This window comes from Phyllobates terribilis, unplaced genomic scaffold (genome assembly GCF_046119375.1).
Source record: "Phyllobates terribilis strain yellow unplaced genomic scaffold, ASM4611937v1 Scaffold_1__5_contigs__length_1240528914, whole genome shotgun sequence".
NCBI classification, from domain to species: domain Eukaryota; kingdom Metazoa; phylum Chordata; class Amphibia; order Anura; family Dendrobatidae; genus Phyllobates; species Phyllobates terribilis.
In genome coordinates, this window is record NW_027362761.1 from 27907935 (window position 1) to 27921092 (window position 13158).

Here is a 13158-nt window from a genome sequence, read left to right on the forward strand (position 1 = left end):
TTTTATTATGCCCCCAATGTATCCCCCCAGGGCCCATAAGTGTCTAAGTAATTACCTTCTGTTGCAGGTTCTGCCTGTGAGCGGCATTATCAGTGGCCGCTTACAGGCATCACGTGACCCCGCGCTGACGTCACGACAAGTGAGGCGTGACTCAGTGCTGGGGCCCCCGCGGCGGCTGCTGGATTGTGGGCGGGGTTATTCCCCGCGTCACACCCAGCATCCACCACGCGCTGTCCCAATGAATGGGGAGAGGCAGAGATCACGGTGGATGCCGGGTGTGACGTGGGGGGGGGGGGTAACCCCACCCACAACCCAGCATCCACCGGTGGAACGCGGAACCCTCGGCTGCAGCCTGGACTTGTCGCGACGTCAGCGGATGTCAGAGCCGGCTGCAGCCGGGGGTCACGTGATACCTGTGAGCAACCAGCGATAGCGCCGCTCACAGACAGTAACTGCAACAGAATGTAATTACAAAGACACTTATGGGCCCCGGGGGGATACATTGTGGGGGGAATAATAAGTAGTGGACGACCCCTTTAACATCCTCTGGTGAGCTAGTGGAATTTAGGGGAAAAATTATTCTAGAAATATAATAATATATATGCTATCACATTTTTAGACACAAAATGCACTTTAAGTATATATCTTCTTGTAGTTGTCCAATACTGTATAGAAAAATACTGTACTCAAGTTATTACCCTTTTGCACATATCAACCCTGGCATATTACCTCCATATACAGTATATCACAAAAGTGAGTACACCCCTCATATTTTTGTAAATATTTTTTTATATCTTTTCATGGGACAACGCTGAAGATATGACATTTTGATACAATGTAAAGTAGGCAGTGTACAGCTTGTATAACAGTGTAAATTTTGTGTGCTCTCTAAATAACTCACATACAGCCATTAATTTCTAAACCGCTGGCAACAAAAGTGAGTACACCCCTAAGAGAAAATGGCCTAATTCTGCCCAATTAGCAATTTTCCCTCCCTGGTGTCAGGTGACTCATTAGTGTTACAGGGTCTCAGGTGTGAATGGGGAGCAGGTGTGGTAAATTTGGTGTTATTGCTCTCATACTGATCACTGGAAGCTCAACATGGCATCTCATGGCAAAGAACTCTCTGAGGATCTGAAAAAAATAATTGTTGCTCCACATAAAGATGGCGTAAGATATAGGAAGATTGCAAACACCCTGAAACTGAGCTGCAGCACGGTGGCCAAGATCATTCAGGTGTTTAACAAGACAGGTTCCACTCAGAACAGGCCTCGCCATGGTCAACCATAGAAGTTGAGTGCATGTGCTCAGCGCCATATCCAGAGGTTGTCTTTTCAAAATAGGCATATGAGTGCTGCCAGCGTTGCTGCAGAGGTTACATGGGTGTGTCAGCCTGTCAGTGCTCAGACCACACACCACACACCGCACACTGCATTAAATTGGTCTGCATGGCTGTTGTCCCAGAAAGAAGCCTCTTCTGAAGATGGTGCACAAGAAAGCCCACAAACAGTTTGCTGAAGACAAGTAGACTAAGAAAATGGATTACTGGAACCATGTCTTGTAGTCTTATGAGACCAAGATAAACTTATATGGTTCAGATGGTGTCAAGTGTGTGTGGCAGCAACCAGGTGAGGAGTACAAAGATACGGGTCTTGCCTACAGTCAAGCATGGTGGTGGTAGCATCATGGTTTGGAGCTGCATGAGTGCTGCTGGCTGTGGGGAGCTACAGTTCATTGAAGGAACCATGAATGCCAACATGTACTGTGATATACTGAAGCAGAGCATGATCCCCCTCCCTTCAGAAACTGGGCCACAGGGCAGTATTCCAACATAACGACCCCAAACAGACCTCCAAGACGACCACTGTCTTGCTAAAGAAATGGAGTGTAAAGGTGCTGGACTGGCCAAGCAAGTCTCCAGACCTAAACCCTATTGAGCATCTGTGGGGCATCCTCAAATGGAAGGTGGAGTAGCACAAGGTCTCTAACATCCACTAGCTCCATGAGTTTGTCATGGAGGAAGAGGATTCCAGTGGCAACCTGTGAAGCTCCGATGAACTCCATGCCCAAGAGTGCTTGAAAATAATGCAGTGCTTGAAAATAATGGTGCGTACACAATATTGACTATTTGGGCACAATTGTGCAATTTTCACTTAGGGGTGTACTCACTTTTGTTGCCAGCAGTTTATACATTAATGGCTGTGTGTTGAGTTATTTAGAATGCACACAAAATTTACAGTGTTACACAAGGTGTACACTGACTACTTCACAATGTATCAAAGTGTCCTATCTTCAGTGTTGTCCCATGAAAAGATACAATAAAGTATTTACAAAAATTTGAAGGGTGTACTCACTTTTGTGATATACTGTATGTGGCTGCAATGTAACTGAATCTAAATTCAACTAACAGAGATTTAGTGAAGTGTGTTGGCATACCTAGAAAAGATACATATACTGCCAATTGCTTGCTTTTTTTTGCTTGTTATTAATTGTATTACCTACACAACCACATAAAGGTTATGATATGCCTAATGGAAAAGAAGAACCATAGCTTTTTTCAGCATCTAAATTAAATGAAACACATTCAGGGCATGATTTATGAGATTTTTGTGTCCCTATAGACCTCATAAACAGTTATGGAATCCACATCAATGCGGTTATCAAACTTAATATAGAATAACATTTTATATCTATTCATTATAATATTCTCCACCAATCCCAATGGGAAACGTTCATTATTCCAAAAATCCTTGCGCAATGTGTTTATAATGCATATTTTCCCCTGGAACTAGAAAGACTCAGTGCAGATCCCAGCATATATCACTTTCTTCTTATGACATGCTCTGCTGAGCACCTTAATGTTTATAAAATGTTCTGTTCACATGAAACCTTTGATTGATAGCCCATCATTCTATAGATTCCTACAGCAACACACAATCATTATGTAAATGATACAGGAGGCTGCCATGCAGTTGAATGTAATTTAAACCCATTCTGTCTTCTCTGAATGCTGTCACTGACATTGACCCTAACCCTAAACCTCAAACCATGATCAGTCTATGCAATTTTCACTCACCCCAGGAAGAGTCTTCTGCTCGTGCAGAGCCGTTTGTGCTTTTATGGCTGAGTCTCTGGCACAGTATGTGAGGAAGGCACAGCCTGAGGAATGGAATGAGAGAGAGACATATATTATTTCATTTACAGGGCACTATGTGCGTGCTAACATACAAACAAGAAGTGGTTCACTCTGCAAAATATATTATTCCAAAGGGGTTGTCCACTACTCAGTCAACCCCTTCTCAATTGCTATATTCACCCTTTAAGGAGGCTACCGGATACATAGTTGATGGGAGATATGTATCACAGTGGTGGTTGTCCTCTGATGTAGTCCTGGAGTATTGCTCTAGTGCACATTTTACTAAGAGGCTTGTTTTGTGCATCTGGGCCAGGTTTTAAGGGTAAAATGGAGTCTGTTTGTTTGACACAGGGTGTGTGTGTGGAGTTAAGAATCCTATGTGTTATCTCCAGACTGAGCCATATACTGGACGCTACACAACCTGTGTGTCCTGGACTGTCTCTAAAGTGACTTTGTTAAGAACTGTTTACTTTGTTTTACCTGCACTGAAGGCAGTTTGCTTTCCTTTACTTGTGGCATGGTTTATGACGCACCAATAAATCAGCATGGACATTTAAATGGAAATGGTTCCTGTGCCACCTCACCACGCACCCAAGTGAGTAGCCTTCCCACACCCCATATAAAATAAAAGCAGCCTATACTCGCCTTTGGTTGCCGATGCCATTCCAGGGATGACTACATCGGAGCTTGTATGATGTTGTTGTGCCTCGTGATTCCTGTAGCCAATCAGCAGCCGCTTTACTCTCACTTTCTTCGGAAAAAACTGGCACCCGGAAGAAGTGAGAGCTGCTGATGCTCTCTTACCTCCTCTGAATGTCAGGTACGTCCAAAGGAAGTGATTGTGAAGCAGCCTCTGATTGGTATAACAATGTAACGCGAGTCCTGGGAGACTCAGCGCCAAAGTCTCTGTAAAGGCGCCGGATGGAGGCTGTTTCTATTTTATTCGGGGTAATATAGTAACTAAGTAAGGATTGTCTGAGTAGATGACAATCCATTTAGTACGAAGAAAGCAGCCAGGCCATGATTTTCCACCGAACCAATGGTGGGAGATATATATATATATATACACACATATATATATATATATATATATATATATATACACATGTATATATATACAGTACAGACCACCTGACACAACTGATGGTCCCAACCCGATTTATAAGGCAAGAAATCCCACTTATTAAACCTGACAGGGCACACCTGTGAAGTGAAAACCATTTCCGGTGACTACCTCTTGAAGCTCATCAAGAGAATGCCAAGAGTGTGCAAAGCAGTCATCAAAGTAAAAGGTGGCTACTTTGAAGAACCTAGAATATAAGACATATTTTCAGTTGTTTCACACTTTTTTGTTAAGTATATAACTCCACATGTGTTAATTCATAGTTTTGATGCTTTCAGTGTGAATGTAAAATTTTCAAAGTCATGAAAATACAGAAAAATCTTTAAATGAGGTGTGTCCAAACTTTTGGTCTGTACTGTATATATACATATATACTAATTTTATATATATACAGTTGAAACCAGAAGTTTACATACACTATATAAAAAGACACATATGCTTGTTTTTCCCAATATATGACATGAAATCAGAATAAACCTTTCCTGTTTTACGTCAATTAGGATTACCATCATTTTTAATATTTGCCAAATGGCAGAATAATGAGAGAGGGAAAATGTTTTAAGGCATTTTTATTACTTACTGCAAAGTCAAAAGTTTACATACATTTCATTAGTATTTGGTATCATTGCCCTTAAACTGAATGACTTGTGTCAAACGTTTGGGATATCTTTCCACAACCTTCTCACAATAGTTGGTCGGAATTTGGGCTCATTCCTCCTGACAAAAATGGTGAAACTGATCCAGGTTTGTAGGTCGCCTTGCTCGCACCTGCCTTTTCAGCTTTGCCCATAAATTTTCAATAGGATTGAGATTAGGGCTTTGTGATGGCCACTCCAAAACATTGACTTTGTTATCCTTAAGCCACTTTGTTACCATTCATATGCTTCGGGTTATTGTCCATTTGGAAGACTCATTTCCGCCCAAGCTTTAACTTCCTGGCTGATGTCTTAAGATGTTGCTTCAGTATTGCCACATAATCTTCTTTTCTCATGATGCCATCTATTTTGTGTACCAGTCCCTCCTGCAGAAAAACAACCTCATAAAATGATGCTGCCACCCCATGTTTCACAGTTGGGATGGTGGTCTTAGGCTTCCAAGCTTCTCCCTTTTTCCACCATTGGTCATTATGCCCAAAAAGTTCAATTTTAGTTTTGTCAGACCACAGGACGTCTCCAAAAATTAAGGTCTTTGTTCCTGTGTGCATTTGCAAACATTAATCTGGCATTTTTATGTTTCTTTTGGAGCAATGGTTCCTTCCTGGCAGAGTGGCCTTTCAGCCCATGTTGATACAGTACTCGTTTCACTGTGGTTATTGACACAATCTTATCAGCTTCCGCCATCATCTTCACAAGATTTTTTGCTTTTGTCCTTGGGTTTATATGCACATGTTGGACCAAAGCACGCTCATCTCTGGGACACAGAAATCGTCTCCTTCCTGAGCGGTATGATGGCTGGACATTCCCATCTTGTTTGTACAGATTAACGAGGTACCTTCAGGTATCTTGAAATTGAACCCAAGGATGAGCCAGCCTTGTGCAAGTCCACAGTTCTCTTCCTGATATCTTGGCTGATTTCTTTAGACTTTCCCATGATGCTACACAAAGAAACAGTGTGTTTCAGGTGTGCATTAAAATACATCCACAGGTGTGTCTCTAATTAACTCAGATGTTGCCAAAAAAATATCAGAAGCTTCCAAACACATTACATCATCATATGGGCAGTCCAGTATTGTTTAAAGGCATAGTAATCTTAGTGTATGTAAAATTTTGACTTTGCAGTAAGTAATAAAAATGCCTTAAAATATTCTCTCTCTCTCATTATCCTGGCAAATATTAAAAATTATGGTTGGCTGTGAGCGGCGTCAGGCGGTGAAGCAGGGCGGCCTACGCGGCTTTCCGGTGTGTGCAGCCATCTTACTGAGGCTGAGATCTACAGGAAAATGGCCACCTGAGCCGGCGCATGCAAAGAACGGGAGCTCCGGCGGCCATTTTCCTGTAGATCACAGCTTTAGGAAGATGGCCGCGGACATCAGAAGCCCGCACACGCCGCTGTGCCTCACCACCCAACGCCGCTCACAGCCCGACAAAGGCCCCAGACTGGCACAGGTCCCGGCCCCAGCCCTGCACAGGTACCCGGCCCTACACATGCACCCGGCCAGGCTAAGGGCCCCTGGCCCTGCACATGCCCCCGGCCAGGCTAAGGGCCCTAGCCCTGCGCAGGCCCCCGGCCAGGCTAAGGGCCCCAGCCCTACACAGGCACCCGGCCAGTCTAAGGGCCCCAGCCCTGCACAGGCCCCCGACCAGTCGAAGGGCCCCAGCCCTGCACAGGCACCCGGCCGGGCCTTGGCCCGAGCCCAGCAAAGGAACCAGCCAGGCACAGGTCCCAGACCCAGCCCGGCACAGGCCCCAGCCCGGCACAGGCCCCAGCCCGGCACAGGTCCCAGCCAGGCACAGGTCCCAGCCAAACACAGGCCCCACAGCATCTCACTTCTTCTGCTGCAGCCGCCAGGTTCCTGAGGCAGGGAACGGAGGGCCCTGCGATCCTGCTCCACCACCACCGCAACTCGCGCTGCTGGAACACCGGCTTCTTGCATCCAGTATTCCTCCACTTTCGCCGGCTTCCTGAAGGACCCTACCTCCTGTGACCCTCGCTCCACCGCCCCCCAGGTAAGATACCGTACCTATTCAGACTATAAGATGGACCCCTATTTTTCACCCCAAAATTTGGGGTGCGTCTTATAGTCCGAAAAATACGGTAAATGCAAAGTGAATGAGAAATCTAAATCAAATCAATATTTGCTGTTCCTTTGCCTTCAAAGCCACATAAATGCTTTTAGGTATACTTGCAAAAAGTCAGAGATTTTGTAGGATTATAATCTGTTGATCGAGTAACCAATTATACCAAACAGGTAATAATGATCATCGTTTTTATATATAGGTTGAAACAGAGTTATTAACTGAAACAGAAACAGCTGTGTACTAGGATTAAAAATGGGTAAGGAACAGTTTAATGTCACACATTATACACCATGGCAAGACTGAGCATAACAAGACACAAGGTAGTTATACTGCATCAGCAAGGTCTCTCCCAGACAAAGATTTCTAGACTGGGGTTTCAGTTTGTGCTGTTCAAACTCTTTTGAAGAAGCCCCACGAAATTGGCAATGATAAGGATGGTAAAGCAATGGTCAGCCAAAGAGACTTAGTGCAGTAGATGAAAGACACTTCATGCTTACTTACCTTCAAAATCAGAAAAGGCCCAGCAGTGCTATCAGCTCAGAGCTGGTAGCAAATAGTGGGACCTAGCAACACGCATCTACTGTTTGGAGAAGACTGTCCAGAAGTGGTCTTCTGGGAAGAAATGCATCCAAAAATACCTTTAACATGGAAACAAGGCTAAGCGGCTCATCTATACACAGAAACATAGGAACTGGGGTGCCGAAAAGTGTCAGCTGGTGCTCCGAACTGATGAGCTAAAATGTAAAATATGTGTTTGTAATAGAAGGCAGTTTGTGTACCAAAGGGCTGGAGACCAGTACCATAATGAGTGTCTGTGGGCAACAGCGAATAATAGTAGAGATTCCCTTGTAAGTCTGGGGTTGCATTTCAGAAAATGGTGCTAGAAATTTGGTTGGGATTAATGGTGTCTTCAAAGCTGATAAATACAGGCATATACTTCACCAACATGTAGTAGCATTAAGGAGGCATCTGACTGGGTTGAAATTTAATTTTGCAGCAGGACGACACCAAACATTCAGCCTATGCCATTAAGAACTATCTTTAGCATAAAGAAAAACAAGAAGTCCGGGAAGAGATGATATGGCCCCCAAAGAGCTCTGATTGCAGGGTCTGACGGGAATTACATGAAGAGAGAGTGATTTGCACAAGTCCACATCCAAAGACCAGTGGTTAGTTCTCCAAAATGTTTGGAACAACCTCCCCTGCCAAATTCCTTCAAAAATTGTGTGCCAGTGTACCTAGAAGAATTGAGGCTTTCATGCTGCTTTGGAGTAAAAGGGTGGTCACAGCAAATATTGCTTGATTTAGATTCATTTTTGTTCATTCACTTTACATTTTGTTAATTGATAAAAATAAACTATACTTCTACGTTTGAAGGCATTCTATGTTTGCAGCAGTTTTGCCTCCATACCAGCCTAAAATATATTCACAGTACTGTATGTGTGTGTGTATAATTAATATATATAGGTATAATATATATTATATATAGACATACATACACACATACAACCTCAAACTATAGTTGCATTTCCTGATTTTAAGATTCATGGCATACAAAACTAGTATGAACAGTTCCCATTTTGTGCGAAAGCAGATAGTTCAATAAATGTTATTCCTTAGGAGTAAGAAAAGATTAAATGTCAATAAGACACTCTTTTCCAGTGCCAGCTGAATTAAATTCCTTTGGTTGGATGTGCTGGTAAAAAAGCAAAAATGGGCAAGATTTTTGACATGCGGCTTTTTGACACCTCCTTAAAATGCAATGTCGCTCTGCGAGACCACCCTTAAAGGCTGTGTATTTGGAGGATGGGGGCAGGGGCGGGAAAAGGGATTTTTCTGTCTTTATCGCAAGCATCTTCATTACATGGGAAGGATATGTTTCCATGGAAACGCCTGAAATACCATCTCCTCCAGGTAACAAAAAAAACAAAACAATTAAAATGAAAAAATTGGGAGCAAAAAAAAGGAAAACACCCTCCCCCTCCCTCAGAACATCTCATTAACCCATTCCAAGCATGAGGAAAGGAGCTTTGTAGCTAGAAGGCTAGGAGCTTTCTATCTGCTAGGCATGGCTTTAGAGGTAGGAACACAAGGGGGATTTCCCTTACAGCCATAAGCCAGCTGGGGACCTGAGAGAGGGGGGTTGTAAAAGGGACAGATTGGCTAGAAAGGGAAAATAGTAGAACACAGGCTGTGAGAGAAATGTGAATGTACAAAGACACAAATAGACGGGAAAAAGCAGATAAGCAGGTGGCAAGTATGGAGTAGATAGTAAGGAGAGACTGTGTGTCCATGTTTATAATGCAGAAAGAGATAAAAGGGAAGAATTGTATCATCAAAATGATGTAGGGTCACAGCACTCACACGGGCACAAATGGGGTCTACAAACTAAAAATGTAGCCACAGTGAAGGATAGACATATGTTACAAATATGATAGAGGAGGCATGGCTCTAGACAGGCTGAATACATTAACATAGGCCCCCTGCCTTCTTTTCCTGTAACCCTGGCTTCCATCTACTATAGACTGTTATGATCAAAGGAAAAAAGATGAGTACAGCCAGTATGGCCCTGCTACCACTCAGTAGGTCTCTAAATTGATATTAAGATTTACAAAGAATTTCTCTATCAGATTATGCATTAATCCAACAGGAAATAACATGTCCCATGTTCAGTCAGGCCTAGTTTACAGGACATTGCTACTTCACGCTATAGCTCCATATGGGCGCATCATACATCAGAATACAGAGTGCCTACGACGCTGTGGCTCTGCCATGTGCAGGAAGCCTTAACCTGTATGTACATGGCACTGTTATCAGAAACAAGCTTTCCTAGGATCGCTCATTTCCTGATAATTGAGCCATGTAAACAGCTTGCCAATCACCTAGGGGACCAGCAAAACGCTTGTTCGTCAGGTGAAATGAAAAATGAGTTTGCTTAACACTCTCAGCGGCACATCATCCTGTGTAAACAAGGCCTATGCTGCCAAGAATAATCTATGCACACATAGCAATTACTGATCATTCTGTGCATTTTGGAAGCACAGTTAGCCATCTAAAAAGGCTATTAAAAACCAACTATCGGAAAATATGTAGCTGATCAGCATTAGTTTTCAGCCACAGGTCTTACAATGTAAGGTGCATTTACTCTGGCCAATTATCATGAGTAAATGATGCAAGGATGCTTGTTGGTCAGTGTAAACAGGCTACCGATCACCTGGCGAATCAACAAAGTGCTCATTTGTTGGGTGAAATGATTTGTAACTACTTGTGGAACACACAAAGACTTCAGGGGGTCCACGATCTGTTTTGTAGTTATGTCCTAAAACATAACAGCATTGTAGAGCAGCTGTACACAATTGTGCACTTGTGGCAGAAGAGAGCTTGCTATCAAGCACAGCCAAGCTCCCCATAAAGAAAGCAGGAACGGTTACCATCTAATCACACAGCAATGAACAAGCGATATATATAGAGCATATAGGGTGTGCTAATGGTGCTTCCTCCTCCTGACCTAGTGGACATATGATTGCGGGGTCTATGGAGGGGACTGTAGCTGCTGGGTCCTAGGAGAACCAGGCACCTCTGCTATGCAGCCAGAAGACCACCTTTAGACTATGTTCACACACGTTGGGTTTTGCAGCGTATTTTGCTGCAGATTTTTATGCAAATTTTCAGCTTCGTTTTGCAGTACCAGCAAAGTCTATGAGAAACCAGAATTCTCTGTTCACACGTTTTTTTTTTGCGGCATATTTTGTGACTCGGTTGTGTTTTTGGAAAATAGAGCATGTCACTTCTTTCAGCGTTTTTGCAGCAGAAAATGCACCTGCGTTTTTGCTGCGTTTTTGCAGCATTTTTTCACCAATAGGAAGTAATGGGTGGTCAAAAAAACGCAATAAAAAACGCACCAAAACCTGCGTTTTTAAAGCAGCTGTTTTCCTGCCAGAGAAAAGTTAGCAGCAGAAAAAAACACAACGTGTGTGAACATAGCCTTACACTGTAACTGGGGCTAATATACTAGTCTAATAAAAAGTGAAAAACAGATGTATTTTCCCACTGATAGAGCCTAAAAAAAAAATAAAAAGACAGAATATGAAAATAATATAAAAAGCCCCCCATTAATCACAAACAAATCTGCAAAAATTTAAGTATCTGAACAAGAAATGAAATTTTACTGATCTTCCAATTGAATATACGAAAAAAAAAAAAAAAGTTCTTTGTCAGGAAAGGGGTTAAATGGCCTGGTCCTGAACTGGTTAGGATTACTTAAAATTGTTTTTGACTGATGACAACAATGATAACCTATGCGCACAAAACAACCTATTAACCCTAGAACGCGTACCTGGGGCCTCGCAGGCCCGCCCTGTTAATTGTTTTCTATTTCTGCAAGATTTCTTTAGTTAGAATTTTGAAACTCTACATATTCCTCAGCTATATAGATGTTTGTCATTTCCAGTTGCTCATTTATTTATTATTTGCACACGGGCCTAAAAGGTCCCAGGTATGTGAAAGTGTAGATTTTTATGGTCATGCGTTCTAGGGTTAATGATTGTTCTATGTGTATCAGAGGCAAAGAGTCGGCCTGTTTAGCTATTAAATGAATGCCAAGTGGCTTGTATGAAGCCGACCGGTGGCCATTAGGTTTGCAGGTCAGCCAGTGTAACTAGCCTTTTAATTGGGTTTTCCCATAAATAACTTTTAAATGGAGTGAAATTTGAATGGAGTGGCAGTCGAGGATACATGCCACCACTGTAGTCAAAGTCAATGGGACTGACCTAGGACCCCCATTTTAATCATCTCTGGGGAACAAGTGGTTTGACCCCCAGAATTTAGACATTTAAAGCTGACCCTATACGACATAGCTGATGGCCAAAAGCTTGTTTATTTTACAGTTATTCTTCCTGACTGCTTAGCCAAGCATTAATTTCTCAATGAGGGGTGAAAGCCACTGCCAGATCCACCCCCTTTCACCTCCACTGTCATCCCCCCTTCCCAGACATCTGCTGGGTGGCCTCTATACACATTGTATCATCTGCTGATTTTGTTGATTTGCATTGACATGCATTGGCATGGCCTCTTTAAGATGAAGAGCAATGAAGGAGCTAAAGCCAAATACTAAAAGAACAAACATCAACAGATGACAACTATATCCTAAAGTAACAGTTCTCTCACTTACACTGCTCCAGTGATTTTTATATACCTCTCCATTTTACTTTCTCGGGTGACATCGACATACGCGGACACATTATCCGCAGTAACATTGCACTCGGCATAGTGTCCCGGTTTTAGCAGAGTTGAAAGTTGAATTCTTACTGTATAATAAATCCATTTGTTCAAAATGGAAAGGATTACGTAGGGTGAAGGGTTAAACTCTTTAAATCTAAAAAAGGATAATAAAATGCAAAGACACGGCATGACAACGGATGTCGTCAATACATGGCCCAGTGCTGCTGTGACAGGATTAATACTCTGGGGAAGATCCTGAAAGCAAATAGCTCAACGTAGGGAGCGAAATAGAAAAAGACGTATGCAATACTCTCCAGAATAAAGGATAGTAATGGAACACAAGAGACAACAGTAGTAAGGCCTCATTCAGATGTCCGTGTTGCATGGAAGTGTTCTATCCGTTTTTTCACCGACCGTGTGTCCATTCAAAGCTCTCGGAGACGCACCCGTTTTTCTCCAGTATCACAGTGTCTATGGGTCCGTGAAAAACATGTACAGGACACGGAAGGCATTCTAATAATATACAATATTTTAATAAACAAACCACTTATTGATAATGTGTTTTTTTGGCCAAAGACACCATATACTTCCAACAAAACTGCTCATGAGACCAAAACGACAGTATATTCTAGCTAATCTGTTAACACGTGAAAAATGATTTCATGACCAATTATCACAATCTATCAAAAATCTGGTGAAAAGTTAGTCTTTTGGCCTCCTGCTTAGTCTGCAAGATGGAAAGACAAATGTTTGTTCCAGAATTCCTCATTGAAGTCATCTTTGCATTATTTCGAATAGCCAATAAAGCATCTCTCTCGGATCCTGCACAGCAGTGAATGAGCTCATTGGGAACTGCGTAATGCTTCATTTCCTCTGTGGTTGTTCTATGGGGAATTCAACATCTTTTTGGGAGAAACCCTTGTCAAAAAAGTGATAATTCC

The 13158-nt window shown here is 42.6% G+C and overlaps 1 protein-coding gene across 2 annotated transcripts in view; it reads right to left on the minus strand.

Moving 5' to 3' along the window:
* The window catches only part of CELF5 (CUGBP Elav-like family member 5), a 205104-nt gene that overhangs the window by 135779 nt on the left and 56167 nt on the right, over positions 1-13158 (minus strand). For both annotated transcript variants that reach the window (XM_073660445.1, XM_073660446.1), the window contains exon 2: positions 3077-3159. In XM_073660445.1, the coding sequence (XP_073516546.1) occupies positions 3077-3159 (83 nt within the window). The remainder of the gene's footprint in view (positions 1-3076; positions 3160-13158) is intronic.